The following is a 22,739-nucleotide window of genomic DNA, read 5'->3' as shown; positions in this document are numbered from 1 at the left end:
TGGGAGAGAGGAAGAGAAGGGAAAAAAATTTGGAACACATATTTTCCAAAGGTGATTTTTGAAAACTACCTTTGGTAGGTTTGAAAACCACCTATTTGGAAAAATAAAATGCTACTAAAAATAAAAAAATAAATAAAATCCCCATCACCAGTTTAGGTCTGCACCTATCTGAAATACTGAGAGGATAAGTGATTTGCCTTGTCAGCAGGTGAAATAAACTTGAATTCACATTTTCCCGACTCTATGTTACTCTTCTCTGCCATGTTTGTTACAGACAGACAGACAGACAGACAGACACACACACACACACACACACACACACACACACACACACTTCTAGAGAAGAAGGATTCCTGGATTCCTTTTTAATCAGCTCAACTGAAAAAAGAAATTTAAAAAAAACTTCTATTTGTTTGATATTTAATATCTAAAATTCACCAGGTATCTGAATCTGAGGTGAGGAATGAAACAGTGTTCTTGAGGGAATACAAAGGGGGAAAAAAAGAGAACTAAAAGGAAACGTGCCTCTGGATGAGCTGTTCATCATTAGAATCTGATAAATTTCCCTAAGGCTATCATTTTCTCATCTCAGAGATCCACAGCCAAGAAGCTACAACTGGAACCTGGAATGTAGGCAATGAGGAAAAGAATGAGGTTCCCAAATACTGTTGAACAGGTTTTCTAATACAAAAATAAAGCAAATTACAGTTTGGGTCCTGAAGGACCAAAGGGCTGAGAGAAACAAAGGAAGACATCATGCCCACTGCCAAGTTTTGTCTACAAATGTGTAAAAGCACTGAGTGGAGTCAGAACATAGACAAAGAAAGTGTATAATTCTTCTCAGTGTAATTGAAAAAGGAGCTTATATTCCACCCCCCCAAAATTGAAAAAATAATGATAAATGTTACATTTCCCTACCATAACAATCTATATTAACTAAATTTGACATGCATGACATTCATGCATGCCAATGAAATGGTTACCTAGAAAAAGTGATTACGTTAGAAAAAGTGGACTCAGAAGTGATCTGCTGATCTTGTATTCCTCTGTGGAGAAGGAAGAGAAGATTGGATGGTAGGAGAAAAAAAAAGTTAAATCCAAGATAGTGTCATCCAACATCATTCTTTCTCCTTTTACTTCTTATCTTCTATTGACAGCTAATTCCTGGAATTAACCCCATTTCCTCATTATGGCCCACAGAGACATTTCAGAGAAAATGGATAGGGTATATGTGGGCAGCAACAATAAAGCTGTGAATGAAATCTAGATAACTCCTTCCTATAGAATATTAAGTTGTTTGAGATCTGGACTTTTTCCATTTCCATCTTTGTGTTCCTACCACCTCATAAGTACCTGGCAAAGAACAGGCATTTAATAAAATCTCTTGTTGCTGATGGACATCTTCTCTGTAGCTCTATAGAGAAGTCTTTTCTGGAAAATCAGGGGGATGGAAATCTTAGCTCTCAAGGAGAGCTGTACAATCTCTCCAAAGCAAATTCTCAAGATACCGTGACTATAGGTCAAGTTTTCAAGGGTGCAAACCACTGCTGCTCTTTTCCCTGCATGTGGAATAGTCTTTGTATTACAAAGACTATGTTTACAGAGAGGCCACCAAGGAGATGAACAAGGTCTCTGTGGGGTTTTCTCATCCTGTCCTAACTAGCAATGCTCAGACCCAACACCAGGTGGGGACAGGAAGAACTTCTGACGATTTTCTCTGGCATTTGGGACTGGGAAGAAACTGCAAACCACACCTGTGTTCAATTATGTTTAACAGAGTACAGTTTTCATGCACTCCCAAAGTATTTTCTTGATGGGGGAGGGGTAGACATTTATACTTAGCATGTAGAGAGTGGCCATCTCAAGAGACTGACTTATTATTCACAGATCCTCTTTCCTTCACTGTGGTCTGCGATCACTATTCCTGGTCTTCTTTGCAGCACTGCATATTTTGCCAAATTTTGACATGCCCTTTCAGGACCTTCCCATGTAAAAAAAAGGAAGTCTCCACACTTTCTTTCACCCATCTCCCATTTGAAAAGACAAGTCTCCAGAACAGAATGATTCCTAGCAACTGAGAAGCACAAGTCAGCACAGACTAAGAAACGGCATCATGTTGCTCCAGCCAACCTATCCCCATTCCAGGTTAGTGCTAGATAATCATTTTTCCAGTACCACCCTTTTGTCTGGTGTGTCCAGGCCAGTGATGTTGTATATAGAAAGGGAAATCCTGAGGTCTGAGGGAGACAGCACTATAGCACCAGATTAGAAATCAAGAGACCTGACTTCTAACTCCCATCTCATTATGAATAGTTTGTGGGAGCAAGACACTAGCTGTGTGACCCTGGATAAATCACTTAACCCTATTTGCCCCCATTTCCTGATTTGTAAAATGAGTTAGACAAGGAAATAACAAACCATTCCACTATCTTTGCCAAGAACTCTCCAAATGGTATCTGAAATGACTGGACTTCAGTTCTCTCATGTATAAAATGAAGGAGTTGGACTAGATACATCTCCAAGGTCCGTTCTAGTATTGACATTTCATAAATGTCTGATTTAGCAAGAAGTTAACCACCATTTTTCTGGCTCCAAGTTTACAAAAGAAATTTTTCTCCATCTTCATCCCAACCATTCCATCCTCACCCCTCAAGGTCATAACATCCCTATCAGGTCCTTCTATCTGGATAATCTGGTATGATATAGTTGAAAGAATACTTCATTTCTAGTCTCAAATTCTCGTTATTTAGTATTCAAGTAATCTGGGACAAGTCATTTAACCACCAATCTAGAGTATCTGCTAATGACATAAAAAAAAAAAAAACTAGACTAGATTATAACTAAAGTTCCTTCTATTTCTAAATCCTATGATTTCTCTTTCATTTTAAAGGACTCTACATTCCTTTCATTTTCTAAGCCTACCCCTAAAGGGCTATTGAGCTCAAATTGTACTCTGGTTTTCTCTCCCTCTCCCTTCATAAGGATTTTGCCCTAATCTTGTCTCAGCAGAGTCACAAACTGGAGAGAAACACTAGGTGAAAGGTGGGAGACTGGATCCTTTCACACTTAGATACTATGGGGCTCAGGTGTCTATACAGGACATTATAATCTTTGTTGTTACTGTGAGAAGGATGGGGGAAGAGAATTTGGTAGAGACTGAATGTGAATTAAGGTAACAGGAAGATTCTCTACACACAGATACACATATGCATCCCCACTACCACCACCCTTCTCAGCTGTCTGTGGAACTTATGGTGACATAAAGAGCTCTGAACAGAAAGGTGGATCCAGAGGAATGTAGGCCCATAACAGCTGCATTGTACCTTAAATAGAGTTGGGCACAGTTGTAGTAAAGAAGGAAGAGAAGAGGACAGAAATAAGTAGGAATAACCTTCTTAACTCTGCCTTAAATTCTGGCATCCCTGTTAACTCCTGGCCCTAAATCTCCCACAATGAGGGACACAAACCCAGATATTTGTGTACCCAGAACTTGGGCTTCAATGTGGAATTGGGTCTCAGCCCAGCTGTCTAAAGAGAAGTTTCCTCTTTATCCAAGGGGCCTCCCTGACCCTGAAACAGTTGCCAAAAGCTAAAGTCTGCACAATGGACCAGCTGTCCCAACCATGAGTCTCTGACACAGACAACTGGACTCCTCACAAGCCAAACAAAAGGACTATAGATACACACTTAGATTCCACATCCAGAGTCCCTGAAGGACCAGGCAACTCCACTTCTCTAGATGACAGTTAGATGATGTCCCAATCATTCAAAAGTGATTTTGATCAGCAATGGAAAAGGGAGGAAACCTCACTGAGTTGACATCACCCATTTCTTTCTTGAAACTAACATAGTTTTGCCTTAATGGAGTTTTTTCAATTGTTATTTTATTGAGGTTTATTAATTAGAACATGCTTGTTTCTCCTTCTCCAAATTCCTCTCCCTCATGCCCCAAGACCCAACACACACACACACACACACACACACACACACACACATTTTCTCTCTCTCTCTCACTCACACACACATACACACATTCACATTAACATACTCACCCAATACATATATACTCTACCTAAGCAAAGAGGAAAAAAACTCTTTGGAGGATTATGCCTTAGGCTATAACTAGATTATAACTGTAGCTAGGTTGTGCCTAGTCCCACATAGGAGTAAATCAGCATGAACCTTCAACCCTACAAGAAGTGGTAGACACTGATTTTATCTTGCCAGATGTAAAAGAGGGAGAGTAAATTTGAGGAGGAATCTGCCCAAGGGAAAAGAGACTAGAGACCCAGCTGAGAGGCAGTTCTCTCTTCTAGGGTTTCTTCTAAACAGAAATCAAACTAGGTTCCCAACGTCCCCAAAGAAAACTGTAAACAACTGTTCAAAATCTAGCAATCTGTTCAGAAGGGGAAGGAACTTAAAAAGTGTGGAAGTAAAGCAAGGAAAAGTTCTTGGGAATATAAAAGAAAGGCTGAAAGACCAAAAAGTCAAGGGAAAAAGAATAAGTAAAAACCAAGCTCACAAGCAAATAAACTAATAGCTCATAAAGAGAGAGAAGAATGAGTGAAAATTCAAAGGTCAAAATACTGTGAGCAATTATTGTACCACAAAGGAAAATGAACCAAAATTCCCTAATTAAAAAGAAAATTCTGCAGACTCCCCAGAGATCACGGAACAACAGCAATAAACTACAAAATGGTTCAAAAGAGAAATAAAAATATTAAAAGAAAACACAAAGAATGATAGTAAGTCAGAAATAAGAGCTCTCAACACAAAATTGGGAGAATTAGCACAATACAGAATTTAGAAAACAGAAAATTTAGTTTCACTCCAAAGAAGGTGAATATGGATCTCTGAAAGAGAAAATGACAAATTTAGAGCATACAAATAAATACATAAGTGGAAGAAAAATGGTCAGAAGATAAACAAGGGCAACAAATTTAAGAGCATATTCTATAAAAGCCAAAGTGACTGAAGAGAATGTAAATTGATAGCCTAATTGCAACAGGTCTCTTAGAAATACAAGAAGGCTGCAATCAAAATATTGAGAGAAGTTGAAAAGAAGAAAACCAGAGGTGAGTGGAATATCTGACTTGAAAGTCCCACAAACAACAGAACCAGAAGAAAGGTAAATAAGCATAATTACCAAGAAAAACAAATTAGTTAAACTAATTCTCCCATGTTTATTGGTTATTGTTAATTGTTTGTAGAATGAAATTGAACTGAAGGATAAAAGAAAAAGGGGACAAAAAGGCCCTAATATGGAAATTAATTCTTATTGGAAAATGCAGAATAATGCACCAATTATTAAAGTGATGGTTATAGATTTAAAGGGAATTTAAAGATTAAAAAAGGATGAAGAATTTAATTAACCCCATAGATTAAATTCAGCATCCCTTATTAAAAAGTTGTGAGAAGCCACAGAAATCAGAATACTGGAAGTAAAGGAAAGTTGCTTCCTTACCAAGTTCACATGGGAATACTGTATTGAGAAGTTTCTTTAACTTCTCAGCAAGAGTGAAAACTGTAGGATAAAAGAGGACAAAAGCTATATAGAAGATGGAATAGAAGGGAAAATAAAGTAAGGATTAGTGAGGAAAGAATTATATACAGAAGAAAGGGACAAGGTCCACTAAAGAACATTCCTATAAGAAGTTCTATGTCTATGGAATGAAACAGAGACCCTGTTTTAATTTGGGGGTTTATTTGCAAATTAGATAATCACTTCACTGAGAAAAGGTTGTATCACTCAGGACTTCATCCCATTCCTGAAATAGGGATATAAATTCCCAGAGACAGACAGGACTCAGAGTTGTTGGGGAACCTGGTCTTAGCAGTTGAAAGTGAAAAAAGTAGATACATAGGAATGGGCTTCAAGAAATGACAGAGGATGATTTTCACTACATATGACAATGTTTCCATTCCTTAAATTAATATTTCTATGTGTGAGGGGATGTAATAATATCCATAAATGTCAGAAATGTGATAGAGCAGAGTTGGTTCTTTGGAAGTTCTCTTTCATGATAGACACAGAGAGAATAAAGAAGAAACAACTAAAGAAAAGTGCAATCCAGGAATTATAAGGAAATTCAGAATAGACAAGAGATTAAAAATAATCAATCAGGAAAAGCAAAGTGTTTTGAAAAGAGTCCGAAGAGAAAAATATAATTTTAAATAAGAGGTTTGGGTGGGATGGTTGGAAAGATTTTTTTTCCCCAAATACACAAATGGGGCAGAAAAGAGACCAAAGGAAAGGATAAGTAAATAAATAAAGAAATGAATGAATAAGTGAATTTTGTTATAATTGTTCAGTTGTATCTGATTCTTCATGAACCCATTTGGTGTTTTGTTTGTTTGTTTGTTTTTGTTTTTTGTTTTTTTAGCAAAGACACTACTTCCTTTTTCATCTCATTTTACAGATAAGGAATTGAGGCAAAAAGGTAAAGTGACTTGCCCACAATCACACATAGTATATGTGCAAGGCCTGATTCAAACTCAGGAAGATGAATCTTTCTGGCTTTACGTCTGGTACTCTATCCATTGCACCACCTAGATGTCAATAAATGAACAGATGAATAATGAAGGGATAGACGGGTGGATAAGTAAAAATGTAAATAAATGAACAGACAGAAAAACAAACTGACAAATAGGAAATAAATTCAAGAAACATGAGATAAAATAGTTAGAAATTAGAGAGAGAGCCTATCCAAAGTAGTGTACACAAAACTAATCTGTGGAACAAAGAGCTGGCTTAAAAGATGAAAAGAATAAAAATCAGCACAAGGTAAATAAATGAAAAATACAGACCTAACAGTAATAACTATAAATGTGAATGGTTTGACAACCCAATAAAAGGAGTAGAGTAGATGCTTTTTTAATGGGTTACAAAAGACATGCAGAATTTTTTTAATGAAGCAGAGAGTAAATAATGATCAGCCAACTGAAAAGAAGCAAACCAAGAAAAACCAAAGGCATATCAAAACTCCAGAACATGCTACTTTTTTTAAATACTCTGCTTTCTTTGAAGACCAGGTCTTTTTCTAAAAACATAAGCTAAACAGGATCATGAGATACTCCTAAGAACCGTGAGTACCACCAGTTCACTTTCAGGTCTTCAATGATTCTCAACACTTTATACATACCTCCCAAATAAAGGAATACTTTAAAATGCTTTTAATTTTGGGAAGTCTGAGAAATCCTTACATGTATTCAACCACTTCTCTCCTCTTGCCCTCATCACCCTCTCACACTCATCTTTAGATGATGGCTAGTACCATCTTTGACATAACTCTGAACCCAAAACATTACAGTCTCTATGGGTGAATGAATTTTAGAATATGAAATGTCAGAACTGGAAAAAATCAGGATCATGTTTCTAAATTAGAAGATAAATATAATAACTTGTATTTCTAGGGCACTTTCAGGTTTTCAAAAGTCTTTAGTCACAACTCTGTGATGATGGTATTAAAAATATTTTACAGATAAGGAAAATAAGGCAGAGAATTAAGTGATGAACTAAAGCAACAAAACCAGGGTCCAAACCCAGATATTCTAACTAAGGACAGTGTTTTTACACTGTATCATTTCAATTATATGAGTTGCATAAACTCTGAAGAAAAAGAAAAAAGATTCATATGTATAAAATATTTATAGCAGCATATTATAGTATCAAAGAATTGGAAATTGAGGGTGGCTGAACAAGTTATCATATATGAAGATGATGAAATGCTATTTGTGACAAAGCAGATGATTCCTGAAAAACCTAGAAAGAAGAATATGAGCTGGTGCAAAATGAAGAGAATGAACTAGAAGAAAGAACACTGTATATAGAAACAGTATGTGGTTACTCTGTTCATTATAATGTTCCATGACAATCCCAAAGGACTCATGATGAAAAATGCTATCTACTTCCAGTGAGTGAACTAATGAACACTGAGTGCAAATTGAAATATATTTTCTTTCACTTTATTTTCTTGCTTTTTTTCCTTCCATAGTATGGCTAATATGGAAATAAGCTTTGAATGACTTCATATGTATAATGGATATCATATCTCTTGCTATCTCACTGGGTAGGGAGGGGAGCTAGAGGAAGAGAGAGAATTCAGAACTGAAAATAAAAATTAAATAAATAAAAGTAAAATATCCCCCTCCAAAAAAGATGAATAAGTGGAAAGTTCAGATTAAAAATAAACAAAATTTCTAAAGCCAAGAAGGCAAATTAAAGGGAAGAGAATAGCTAGATTTCATATTCATTGCTTTCAGTATCTACCCAGAGATGACAAAGCAAAAGGCTTCTAAAAGGCACTTCCTTATAAGGAAGCAATGGCAAATTTTGATTGCAAAGAAGCCTGAACCTAGAAGACAAGTTTCCATAGTGAAAGGGCAGAGAAGCAGAAATGCAAATTTTCTGCAAAAGCATTTCCTTATCACACATCATGGCTTACCAATGTATGGAGCACTGGGAGCTGGGAAGAACAAGCAACAGCTAGACAATAATAGAGTTATAGCTTTAGAGTTGAAAGAAACTTTAGACCCCATCTAATCCTACCCCCTTAATTTTGACAAATTTGGAAAGTAGAGGCAGGGAAAATAAATTGCCCAAATTCACAAAAGTAGCAAGTGAGATTTGAACCCCTTTCAGACTTCAGGAACAATAAATGAATAGGATAAACTGAGAAGGAATAGGTTTCTTTTGAGAGAAAGAAGAAAAAAACAGCTGGTGACTACAAGAAAGAAGGGAGTCAGTAGCATAAATGAAAAACAAGATAGGACCAGTGTAAAGCCAAGATCTGGTTTCACTCTGGCCTCAGGCCACAAAAAAATTATTAGGAGCTGGCTCCATGGGGGAGGGGAAAGAATCTCCAGGGCACTCTGTTGAAAAAGGGAAACTCACTATAACTAACTTCTCTTTATTGCTCCATTCCGCTCCCATGGTATATGCAGGTCCCCATTTTTTAACTATGCTAACTCTCCCAGATCTTGCTTCCTTTCCATTTCAGGCTGAAAATCTTGTTCCAAATTTTGCTAATGTAGCATACCATCCAAATCAGTCTGAAGAATGTTAAACAGTGCTGCCCAAACTAAGAAATGTCCATCTTAAAGACAAGTTTCTTAGTTCAAGACAGACTTTCCAAAATGAAAAAGAAAGGCATTTCAATGAGTCATTCTATTTTCTGCATCTTTGCAAAAATCCTCTAAACAACTCCTGCTGCTGTTTCAATGCCCAGCTATATAAGACTAATCTACACTACCATAGCTGTAAAGGAAAAAGATAAAGGTAATCTTTACACTTGGTCCAGTGTAACCATGTGGTAAACAAAGAAAGCAATTAATCAAGAGATCCTTGGATTTGTCTGAATCCCAGCTCTGCCCTACACCCCAATTTTCCAGTCTTTTTACACATTATACAACTCCCCTTTCTTCCTATTCTACAGTGATGTGACACAGATCTCCATGATACTCCTTAAAAAAGACATTTCACCTTTTGATTCTAGACATTTTCACTGGTTGTTCCCAAGCCTGGCAATCTCCCCCCTCCTTTTCTCTGTTTCTGGCCTTCCTTCAAACACCAACTAAAATCCCATTTTCTTTTTTTTTTTTTTAATCCCATTTTCTATAGAAAGCTTTTTCCAATCCCCTTTAGTTCTAAGGCCTTTCCTCTGTCGATTATTTCCAGTTTATCCTGCAAATTGCTTATTTGTACATAGTTGTTGGCATATTATCTCTCCCACTGATTGAACTTCTTTAGGGCAAGAGTTATCTTTTGCCTTTCTATATATCCTCATAGCTTAGTACACACTACCTAGCACATGGTAGATGCTTAATAGCTATTGATTGATTATAATAGATATTCTATTTCCTCCCCTGCCCAGTGACTATGAATTCTGTTTCTTTAATGTCAATCAAGAAACACATATGAGGGGCAGCTAGTTAGTACAGTGGATAGAGCACCAGCCTTGAAGTCAGGAGGACCTGAGTTCAAATCTAGCCTCAGACACTTAACACTTATTAACTGTGTGACCCTGAGCAAGTCACTTAAATCCCAATTGCCTCAGCAAAAATAAATAAATAAATAAATGAAAATAAAAGAAACACATATGAAGTTCCTACTATGTGCCAGGTATTGTGCTTAATAGTTTCTAGCTAATAGGTAAAAGCAAATCACTCCATAGTCAAGATATTTTATTTCTTTAACTTTTCCTCCCTCCTCCTCCTCTACAAGTCCCAAAGTTATTAGGAAAAAACCTCATGGCAGCTGACACTTCTCAGTACTAATACACTACTCTATCTAGAGTTCTCCTCAATCATTACAAATACATCAGTATTAGAACTCTAAAATTAAGAAGTGTTTTTTATTATAGAGTGGGGAATAAATAGTGAAACTTTGTTCTTTCTACCCTCAACTTAGTTGATATTATCATTGAATACAATCACAGACGAAGAGGCACTGATGTAGCATCCCTTTAAAAAGTATGAATTCTCTCCCTCCTTTCTGCCTTCCCCCCTCTCTCTGTCTCCGTCTCTCTCCTCCCTCTTTCAACATTACTGAATAAGTAATGATAGCCATACTGTCCACACTTGCATAGCCTTCCATCCTACCTCCCAGTCTTAGAAAGTCAGTACAATCAATTTGAGTCTGTTGAAGACAGAGGTATCAGTCAAAGAAAAACTTAGTACTTTATTTCATGTAAGGGAAAAGGGGATTTTTCTATTGTCCTAGTATTTATTAGACATGGCATGGCCTTCACTTTCCACTTCTACTAGTGGATGGTGCCCCAGAAGGCAAATACTACCTTAGGTTCTAAGGTGTCCTGTAGATCTGGTGTCCTAATATCACATAACTCATTAGCCCCTCCAGTATGCTTCCCTTTAATAATCAGCTAGTAGTTAAAATTAGCTTATAAAAAGGCATTTAAAAAGTAACTATAAAATATTCTTCTCCCATAAACATTTCTCTCTCCAGGACGAAGTCAGAAAAGAAGTGACTGGATGAATAATGATTGACCAAAACTTCAAATGTCATTTCAATTGTACAGTTCGTCAGTTCGATTCAGTTCAAGGAGAAAGCTAGCAGTGAGAAAGGATTCAGCTCTCTACCTCTTAAGAGTGGAGAAGAAGGGTTTATCTGCCAGTCTCCCAGTCCACTGACCATGGCATCAAACAGTAGAGCTACTCACCCAGAGGGAAGACACCCTATTCAATTGTAAAGGAGTGACTAGGTGTTAACACATTAACACTGTATCATCTCTGATTACATCCTATGGTTACATTTACCCAGCTGAGTAGTGTAACAAATCTTTCTCTTCACTACACACACAAATAATGCTTTATAATTTACAAAGGACTTTCCATACAATACCTTCTCCTCCAGTTAGGTAGAATTTTCTATTTTACACTGCTGGAAGCTTAAGTAGGATAAGTGACTCACCCATAGTTAGATAGCTATTAAGTGATGGATCCAAGATTAAAATCCATTTTATGACCATAAGTGCAGAACTTGCTTTTAACACACCATTGCTGGTTGCCTAACTGCACACAGATATACCTTTTATATACATTTTACTCTTCTATATCTGATACTTACCTCTCCACTTTGACTTAGCCAAGCAGTTAAGACAATGGATTGTTAATACACTATTCTTTGTATCTCTAGATTTGAATTCTATCTTTACCCCAAGCAGCAAGGAACATTTGATTGGAAGTCAGAATTCTTGGATTCTGGTCCTGGCTCCACTACTGACTAGCTATGGGTTACAAAATGTAGACTGAGCCTCAGTTTCTTCTATGGAAAGAGAAGATTGGACTAGGTAATTTATGGGGCCCCTTCTAGTTCCAAGGATCATTGATTTATAATTGGAAAGAATACAAAGATCATTAGTTCAGGGGTTTTTAACCTAATATTTTAATAATTATTTCAATATAATTAGTTATCTTTATAATCCAATGTATTTTATTTTTATGCATTTAAAAATTTGAGAAGTATAGTCTTCATCAGGGTGCTGAAGAGGTCTATGACACACAAAAGCATTAAGAATCTAATTTGAACTCTTTGTTTTATAAATGATATTGGGATCCAAAAGTATAAAATTACATACCTGACATCATACAGGTGGCAGAACTTGGATTCGAAATTCAGCAATCTTTCATTTGACCATATTGTTCTGACACTTTGGAATTGTAGTGTATAGCTCTTTGCAGAGCATAGAGGACATTGTACTCATAGAACTATCTAATAAATGCTTGTTAATGATGAATTTCAGCAATTGGGAGGAAGTTTGTTTTTCACTTAGATTTTGTATCACTAGTACCTAACACAGTGTAAGTGCCTAATAAATGCTTTTGGATTGAATTAGATGATGATGTTACTTTCATCATCCTTTCCCCTCAAGAGTAATGAACACTTTATATTCTTTCCAGTAACCAAGTTCTAATAAGAAACTGTTAACACATTTCTAAAGCTTTTAGTCCCCAAGCCAGTCCCAACATTGCACATATGTTCAAAGTTGTTAATACACTGGCCTTACTATCAATAGGAGTTTGGTCAAAATCTTATGCAATAATGGAGCTACTTTTAACTAAGCCTCAGTCTTTCCCAAGAGAAAGAGTTTTTGCCACCTATATGACAGGTCTTTTGTCACTAGAAAATCAAGTCTAATAGATGTTGTCAAGGGCTATATCCTGTTCTGAAAAAGAGCGCAGTAAAACCTTCCCATTAAGAGTAACAAAGATCCAGTCACATAAAATTAAATGGCTGAGCTAATAGAATATCACCAGTGGAAGAAAGCTGCCTCTTCCAACCAGAAATACCCTCACTTCAGTCTTCCATTTAATAGCAGGATTATTAAGAGGAATCCAGCACTCATGTAGGGACAAAGTTGAAAATGGAGTAGTTACAGGCTGCATTTCCACAGGGCAAAGATGACTTAGTCATAAGAAAAATCTGATTCAGCATTTTTGTTCATCTAAAGAAATGAGAGGGAAGTCCTTTATTCCCTAAAGAATTTGAAATCTAAAGCTTGAGTACATGAAAAGGGAAGTAGCCAGTGTGGAAGAGATTGAGAAATAACTGCAGAAATCCCTAGGAGTATACATATGCTTTCTACAGATGTATCAATATATATCTCCTGGTTCAGAAGCCAGGTAAGGCACATCCTGGGACTGCCCACTTCACTTCCACTTTGAACAGGAGGGAAGATATCATATGCTTTTCCTATTGCCTCATTTATTTCCAATCTTCTTATCAACAGCTTCCCAAGATTTTCACATAGGAATACCAGAGCTTAGGAAGAAGCTTAAAAGTTCATTTTGCTCTTCCTTCCTGCACTGTGACAGGACTATACCTCACTCTCACAGCTCTCCAAGGCAAACAACATAAAATCTAATTGGAAAGGACTTCAGAGGTCATATGGTCTCATCTCTCATCCAATGTAAAATCCATTTTATGATAACCTAAGAGGTTCTTCACTCAGCTTCCACTCAAACATTTCCAAGGATAGGAAGTTCACTACTTTACAGCCTGTTACATTACTTTGATATGTCTTAGTTTCCATATCCTATATCATTCTGGTCTTCTACAACTGAGATTACACATTTCTCTCCCTTTATTATTAGCATTGAACAATCTTTATAGTAATAAATGTTTTTATTTTCTCTGCTCTCTTCCATGTCTCTTCTGTGGCAGAGTAAGAATTTTATTCAGTCTCCAGCTACTCTCCAACTTCTTCACAATAATCCATTCATATATGTCCTCTTCCTCATCCTTTTCTTCTCCAAGCCTGAACTTTAATATTCAGGGTTTTCCAATTACTGGGATTTTAATTAATATCAACTTGTGGCAAATTTCCATTGATCCATTACACTTTTATTATCAAAGTTCCTTACTTCTTAAAAACTCGATCTTTTACCTTATGTCCTGCTTCTCCCACTATTTCCACTTACATCCACACATTTACACAAGCTTTCTCACTTGCTCCTGGTCTAGGCCCAGCTTCTTAAATTGTGGTTCACAGCTCCTTATGGGATCATGTAATTGAATGTGAGGGTCATAAAATGACTCATAAGTAAATGTTTGATTTGTATACCTATTTCATATACTTATATATCCAGGGTCACATAAAAATTTCTTGGGTGAAAAAAAGTTATGAGTACAAAAAGTTTAAGAAGCCCTAGTCTGAGCTACCCAACAGGTAGCTTGGAGCTATGAAGCTATAGCAGTCTTTGGTAAAGAAAGTATATGTTTTGCCAGCCTCCACTATAATTGAAGTTAAGACACATCGCTCTAATTTGTCTCCACTGGTAGACAGCAGTAAATTCACTATTAAGATCCCTTCCTCCAGTGTTTTGCATACAAAACAATTCTGGACCACCACCCATACCAAAACTCAAGGCCCAGATTCTTTCCTACTCACCCTCCAGACTTTTTGGTGGAACATCAGCCACTACAAGCTGGGACTTGAGTTCCAACCTTTTCTGCTGAGGAGAAGGTGGAGCATGTTCTGAATTTTCCATAGGTCGAATAGGTGGGGGTGATGCATCAGCTGTCTTGGTGACCTGGATTTCAACCCGCTTTGGGACAGACTCAGATAGAGGCACAGAAAATGCATCTGGTCTTCGCTGAGGCAGCTCAGGAATCTTTGGCACTGGAACATCCATCCTCCGAAGGGAAGAATCCTGGGGTTTGACTACTGTAATCTCGGTTCTTCTGGGAGTTGGTTCTGGGGTTTTGTGCCCAAGGACCTCGACTCTTTTGAGGCTGAACCGGGATGGCCCTGTGCTGCTAGAGTTCTCTACCTGCTTAGAGGAGATATCGATAGAGATCTCCGTCCTCCGTGACACAGGCTCACTTTTGGGTCCAGAAAGCTCAATTCTCCTTAGGGGGGGCTTAGGGGACTTCTGGACCGGGGAGTCCACATGGCGGGCAGCTGACTCAGAGTTCTTCACACCAAGGTCCTGAAATTTTTGTGTGGAGCTGGCAACGGTGGTACGGAGAAGGGGTGTCTGGATCCGCCGTGGTGGTGTAGAGTTGGGTGTCTCAACTTCCTCAACCTCAAAAGATCTCTTCAAGGCTGAAAAAGAAGAGATTAGAAAATGGGTAAGTTGATGGTTACTTGATCCTCACTATAATTGACACCTCTTGCCAAAACAGTAGATCCTTACTGGAGCATTAGCAAAGTGCACTAGGATTGAAATAAAATTTCCTCAGACTAGGACAAGACCGTTTTTCTTCCCTATCATTTATCCCAACTCTCTCCCTTCCAAAGAGAGAAAAACTCTTACCACCAAGCATAGAGTCATAGACCAAATGAGACAATAACAATCCTCTCAAGCTTGCAAAGCACTTTATATACATTAGTTCATTTGTTTCTCACAACACTGTGAAATATTATAGTTTTTAGTATCCCTATTTTAATAGATAAGGATACTGAGGTTCAGAGAAGTAGTTTTCTCAGGGTAACAGCTGGTAAATATCTTGGTCCTAGATTGGATCACTTCCTGTGATTACTGACAAATAAAATGCCTTATTCAACATCTGACTATAGCCTGAAGTCTCTACAGGCTTTCTTTGGTGGTGTTTATATAGCTATTCCACACAGTGATCCAGCAATCTCCCTTGGGAAACTCTCTGAGTAGTTATTCACTTCTGAGAGGGGGATGGGGAATAGGGATAGGTCTGTGAAGACTCAGCACTCAAAACACACGCACATGTCAGAGTTTCTGTAACCACTCTCAGCAAAAGAAAACCAGCTGCTTCCATTTAAAAAGATCAGAAAAACCATCCACGTGGCAGCTACTCCTATGCTACTTCCCCCACAAAGAAGTGAGCCTCAATGCCAGCTTTGTAGTTTTGCTGGGACTCTAGGACACTGATTTGGGAGCAGGGAGAGAACCGTGATCTTTTTAGAGGATTCCCTCCTCTCCACACCCTATCAAATTTGCTTAAGTTCTGTACAAGACAAAACAATGAACTACCATAGCCTATGCCTTTGTCCCCAGTTTAGTCCCTCTCAGATCTTCCTGATTTATTGTAAGTCAATTGAGGATGTTGTAGACAATCAGTTGCAGATGATATGAGATGGGGATGGTGCCCCAGGTATAAATTGTTACCAAAGGAGACATGGGGCGAAGATCAAAGGTCTATCCAGCATCATAAAAGGGCAGAGTAGGAGGCCAAAAGAGAAAATTCTTCACTCTTTTGGTCCTTTTGGTCAACTCTTAAAACTCTCAATTAACATAAAGAATACTCCTCCCATTTCCTGTTACTCTTCAATAGTAGATAGGCTAGAACAGAAGTATACATGGGCTTCTCCAGAAGCTGTGCAATAGTCTTCCAATTGGTCACCCTACCCCAAGCTACTCTTTACTCCAATCCATTTTTCACTGTTGTCAAAGCGCTCTTCCTAAAGTGCGAGTTTGAACATGTTACTCCTCTACTCAATAATTTCCAAGGGCTCTCTATTACCGCCAGGATCAAATAAAAATTTTTCTATTTGGCTTTTAAAGCTTTTAATAATCTAGTCTTTTCCCATCTTTCTAATTTTACTGCACATTGTTGGCTTCTACTTACTCTATGATCCAGTAATACTTGTTCCTCAAGTCATCTCTCAACTCCATGCATTTTCAGTGTCTGTCCCATATGCCTAGAATTTGCTCTTTCCTCACTCTACCCTCTAGTTTCATTGACTTCTTTCTAGCCTCTTTGAAAATCCCACTTTCTGCAAGAAGCCTTTCCTTCAATATTAGAGTCTTCTCTATAAGATTACCTATAATTTAACCTGTATATATTTTCTATATACATTGTAGTTTTCATGTTGCCTCCCCCATTAGAGGTGAACTTCTTAAAGGCAAGAACTATTTTTGCCTTTCTTTTTATCTCCAGGACTTAGCACAGTGATGCCATATAGTAAATACTTCATAAATGCTGATTGACTTGGAAGACTTTCTGTAGAGAGTTGATAATGAGAACTTTCCAAATCAGATTAATTAGGCCAGATGACCTCTGGGGTCCCTCCAAAGTCCAAAATTCTGTAATTATTCTTATATATATGAGCAGTAATTAGTTCTGAAGGGTCTTCACAGTATCATAAAATGGCAGAGACAGAAGAGACATAGACTGTCTAGATAATCCTTTCATTTTGATATAGGCATTGATGAAGACAATTCATTGTGATAAAGATGAGAAAACTGGAAAAGAGGAGATTTATTTGCCCGAGATAAAAGTGGCAAAGCTCCTATTGGAACTGAAATCTCCTGATATCTATGTTAATATTCTTTCTTTTTAAAAAATTTATATAATTTTGTATTTTTTGGTTATTTTGAATTTGACAAACATCAAACATAATACTAAGAAAAGGAAAATATGATGGTAATCCATTACATTTCTTTAAAAAATTATATAACACATACAACACATTAGTTTCAAAGCTTTCCTTCTTGTCTCCCTCTGAATCTCCTTCTATTCTCTTATGTGCATTTAAAATGTTTCACTGACACTTCCTCATATCACTATTTGTCCCCCTTCCTTTCCAAATTTGTACTCCTTTTAAATTTACATGGAGAAAAAAAATCTCTAACAATATAAATGAGTAAACAAAACATCTGTACACTGGTCAGTCCAAAAAATGTCTCTCACTTGATATTTTGAGTCTATCACCTTTCTATCAGTCTATCAGTCTGATAATTGCTTTTTCATATTATGATGTTTGTTTTAATTATTACAAATCAACATTTTAAGTCTTTCAAATTTATTTTTCCTTACAATTTTGTAATTATAAACTATTGTCATGGTTCTGCACAATTTACTCTTATTTCACACAAATCCTTCCAAGGCTTCTCTTCATAATTCATAATTCCAAATGGCATTTCTTATACCTAATATATTCCATGGGTTTGATAGATCATAATTTCTTCTGTCATTCTCCCAGTGAGTATCCCCAATTTCTTCCTAGAATTAATCACTGAATGATTTGCCCAAGCTACCTCAGTCAAACTGAGGCCTGTTGAAGCCGTTAGCTTAAAAAGGCCAAAGTCTCCCATTTCATCCAGGACCATCTCCAGTCATCCTGATTTATAACTTTCTACCAGAGCCAGGTGGCTCTGTAGGAGAAAGTGAGTCAGGTGACCTAACACAGTCTTCCTTTATTTTAATCCAAATCACTTGCATGTCAGAGCATCACCTCCCAGATGTCACTCTTCTCTTTTAGAACAAAGGACAAACAATAACCTCTGAGTGCCCAGTTGTTGTTTTTTTTCCAATTCTTTGCTATACCTAAAAAGTGGTTTTTTGTTGTTATTGTTCATTTAGGCCCAAGTGACTCCATGGACCTTAGCAAGGACTTCTATTTCTACTTCAAATCTTCTATTTCTTGATGTCAGTCCAAGTTCATGTTTGTTGTTTTTGTGACACTATCTAGCCATCTCATCCTCAACCATCCCATTTTTACTTTTGCCTTATATTTTTACTCTTTCCCAACATCAGGGTCTTTTCCAATTAGTCCCACAGACCATATAGGTATTACCTAAATAATATCCCTTAATAATATGAACTAGAAGTGATAAATATATTTAAGGGATCAGCACTGGCAGAATGCCCAAAGAATCATGGACCAAGGTTTACAATACTATACAGGAAACAGCAACAAAAAACATTCCAAAGAAAAGGAAAAGCAAGAAAACATACTGGCTGTTTGATGAGGCTTTACAAATAGTTGAAGAAATGAAACAAACAGAAAGAGAAAGATATACACAACTATATGCAGAATTCCAGAGAAGAGCAAAAAGAGATAAGGCTTTCTTAAAAGAGTGATGCAAAGAAATGGAAGAAAACAAAAAATGAAAAAGAAAAGAAATATCTTCAAGAAGATTATAAATATAATGGCAACATTTCAGATTAAAAAATGGGCAAGATAAAAGACCAAAAAAAAAAAAAAGAAAAAAAAAGATACTACAAATATTTCTGTATGCATGTGACCATTCCCTCTTTGACCCCTTTAGGGTATATGGCTATTGATAATTTCATTAAGTCAAAGTATTTTGCATTTCATTAACTTGGGATATTAGAAGATAAATTTCTTGAGAGCAGAGATTGTTCTGCTTTTCTATCTATATCTTCAGTGCTTAGGATAGCACTTTGTACATAGTAAGCATTTAAAAGTGTTTACTTTTCCCCCTCCTCTTTTCCTCCTTCCTTCCTTTTTTTGCCCTCCTTCCTTTCCTCCTTCCCTAAGTTTCAAATTATTTTCCAGAATGGATATATCAATTCAGTTCCAACGAAGCATGATTCTTCTTATTTTCCTGAAGTCCTTGCAACTGTGGCCACTTTCTTCTTTTGCTATTTTTATCAATCTTATGGGCATAAAGTGGAACTTCACAGGCATTTTGATTTTCATCATTTTATTAATAATAATGTGAATAATTTTATATGATACCTTAGATTAAGAAAACCTTTGAGTTTTTATTTATTAGGAGTGGCTGTTATGCTTAAATATTTAAACAGTTTCTTATATATCTGGGATGTAACTTTATCATAAAAACTTACCATAAAGTTGTTGTTTTTAAACTAATTGTCTCCTTTTTAAACTTTAATTGCATTGATTTTGTTTGCGTAGAAGCTTTTAGTCCTCTAAAACTACTAAAAAAATAATTTTATGTCTCTTTTATTTTCTATGATCCTCTCTCTCTCCTGTTTATCATGAACTCTTTCCCCTTACTCATTATTGGAGAAAGAATCTCCTCCTTTGCACCCATAATGTGTTTATGTTGTGGCCTTTTATATCTAGGTCATATGTTGATTTGTGTGGTATGTTGTAGTATTTTATATCATTTGGTTTATTATAAAAGGTATGAGTCTAATTCTTATTTTTGCCAGAATGCTTTCTAGTTATCCTGAAGTTTTGAGGGTTTCCTCCCTAATAAGTGAGTCTTTACCCGAATTTGTTTGACTTCACTGAACATTATGGTACTATGTTCATTTGCTTCTATATTGACCAACATTCTATTTTATTATGAAGCTCCTTTCCCCACCCCTTAGGTAATCTAACTCATAAATCAAGCTATTCTCCAATTGATAAATGGTCAAAGGATATGAACAGACAATTTTCAGATGATGAAATTGGAATTATTTCCACTTATATGAAAATGTTTCAAATCACTACTGATCAGAGAAATGCAAATTAAGACAACTCTGAGATACCACTACACACCTGTCAGATTGGCTAAGATGACAGGAACAAATAATGATGAATGTTGGGAGGGGATGAAGGAAAACTGGGACACTGATTGTGAATGAATCCAACCATTCTGGAATTATGCTCAAAAATGTATCAGACTGCATATCCTTTGATCCAGCAGTGCTACTACTGGGCTTATATCCCAAAGAGATCTTAGAGAAGAAGAAGGGACCTGTATGTGCAAAAATGGCTGTGACAGTCCTTTTTGTAGTCACTAGAAACTGGAAAATGAATAGATGCCCATCAGTTGGAGAATGGTTGGATAAACTGTGGTATATGAATGTTATGGAATATTATTGTTCTGTAAGAAATGACCAGCAGGATGAATACAGAGAGGCTTGGAGAGACTTACATGAACTGATACTGAATGAAATGAGCAGAACTAGGAGATCATTATACACGTCAACAACAATACTGTATGAGGATGTATTCTGCTGGAAGTGGATATCTTCGACAAAGAGAAGATCTAATTCAGTTCCAATTGATCAATGATGAACAGAATAGCTACACCCAGAGAAGGAATACTGGAAAATGAATGTGGACTACTTGCATTTTTGTTTTTCTTTCCAGGTTATTTTTACCTTCTGAATCCAAATCTTCTTGTGTAACAAGAGAATTGTACGGATCTGCACACATATATTGTATCTAGTATATACTATAACATATTTAACATGTATAAGACTGCCTTCCCTATAGGGGAAGAGGTGGAGGGAGGGAAAGGAAAAGTCAGAACAGAAGTGAATGCAAGGGACAATGTTGTAAAAATTTACCCATGCATATGTTCTGTCAATAAAAAGCTATAATTAAAACAACAACAACAACAACAACAACAACAACAACAACAACTCATAAAACACAGTCCTAACTGTTGTATCACTCTTTCTGCTCAAAAAGCTTCAGTGGTTTATTAATACCCTATTGTCTCTAGGCTAAAATACAAACTCTACCATTAAATATTTAAAGGCCTCCACAGTCTAGCTCCAGCCTAATATTCCAAGCTTATTTTTCACTACCTCCTTTTGCATACTCATTGTTCCAAACAAACAGACCTATCCAGGATATTTTATCTCTATGGAATGCTCTTTTGCATGTGTAATCTTTCATGTCTAGAATTCTCTCCCTATTTCCCTTAAGTTCTTGGAATCAATCTCTAGCTTCCTTCAAGGCTCACCATAACTAAAATATTTTAAAACTTTCTTAAGTCCTCTGAGTTGTTGTACATCCTCCTATACCCCGGATTATTTTGCATTTACCTCATATGTATTTTATATTGACTCAACTTATGCTTCTTGTGCACATAACCAAAAAATAAATAGATGCCCATGAGAATGACTGAATAAGTTATGGTATATAAAAGTAATGAAATATTATTCTATTAAAAATGATGAACAGGCTGATTTTAGAAAGGCCTGGAAAGATTTACATGAATTGGTGCTAAGTAAAGCAAGTAGAACCAGGAAAACATTGTACACAGCAACAGGAGAACTGTACGATGATCAACTATGATAGACTTTGTTCTTCTCAGTGTTTCAATGATTCAAGGCAATATCAATAAATTTTGGATAGAAAATGCTATCCGCATCCAGAGAGGGAATATGGAGACTGAATGTAGACCAACATACACTATTTTTACCTTTTTTTTTTCCCATGGTTTTCCCCTTTTGTTATGATTTTTCTCTCCCACCATGATTCACATGAAAACATGCAGAAAGTGAATGTACATGTACAGCCAAAAAAAAAAAAAAAAAGTTTTTACATTTAACTGGTAGAATTTTTTAATTAATTAATTTTAAGAGATAAACATTAAAAATTGTCTCTACATGTAATTTGGAAAAAATAAATCATTTACATTAAAAGAGAGGTTTCTGAGTAATCATGACAGGGAGGTAGTGGCAGAGTTTAGAAGTCGCACTAGGGAGCCAAGATTATGCCTATTCCCCATGCAGTAACTGTATGTTGAGGGCATAAGAAAAAATGCAACCAGTGCTGGAGAAGGTGGCCAGGGACAAAGTGCTATTCTGGGTCTAAAGTGAAGTTACTAATTATAAAAGGGGAAGTCCGGAGGATTCAATGAATGGAAGCAGGCAAACTTTAATAAATACCAGTTATCAGAGATTTACATGAACTGATGCTGAGTGAAATGAGCAGGACCAGGAGATCATTTTATACTTCAACAACAATACTATATGATGATCAATTCTGATGGGCGTGGCCCTCTTCAACAATGAGATGAAACAAATCAGTTCCAATAGAGCAGTAATGAACTGAACGAGCTAAACCCAGAGAAAGAACTCTGGGAGATGACTATGAACCACTATATAGAATTCCCAATCCCTCTATTTTTGTCCTCATGCATTTTTGATTTCCTTCACGGGCTAATTGTACGCTATTTCAAAGTCCGATTCTTTTTGTACAGCAAAACAACTGTTTGGACATGTATACATATATTGTATTTAAATTATACTCTAACATAGTTAACATGTATTGGTCAACCTGCCATCTCTGGGGGAGGCG

General features: G+C 36.6%; 1 protein-coding gene across 4 annotated transcripts in view; it reads right to left on the bottom strand.

The window, feature by feature from the left end:
* The window catches only part of SEPTIN9 (septin 9), a 341,706-nt gene that overhangs the window by 124,461 nt on the left and 194,506 nt on the right, over nt 1-22,739 (bottom strand). For 3 of the 4 annotated variants that reach the window (XM_074260228.1, XM_074260231.1, XM_074260230.1), the window contains one exon: nt 14,409-15,065. In XM_074260228.1, coding sequence (XP_074116329.1) covers nt 14,409-15,065 — 657 coding nt within the window. Of the gene's footprint in view, nt 1-14,408; nt 15,066-15,276; nt 15,302-22,739 lie in introns of those variants that run through there. The other variant, XM_074260229.1, reaches the window with a different exon arrangement.

This window comes from Sminthopsis crassicaudata, chromosome 4 (genome assembly GCF_048593235.1).
Source record: "Sminthopsis crassicaudata isolate SCR6 chromosome 4, ASM4859323v1, whole genome shotgun sequence".
Taxonomy (NCBI): Eukaryota; Metazoa; Chordata; class Mammalia; order Dasyuromorphia; family Dasyuridae; genus Sminthopsis; species Sminthopsis crassicaudata.
Note: the sequence above shows the minus strand (reverse complement) of the source record. Positions and strands in the feature narration are given on the sequence as shown.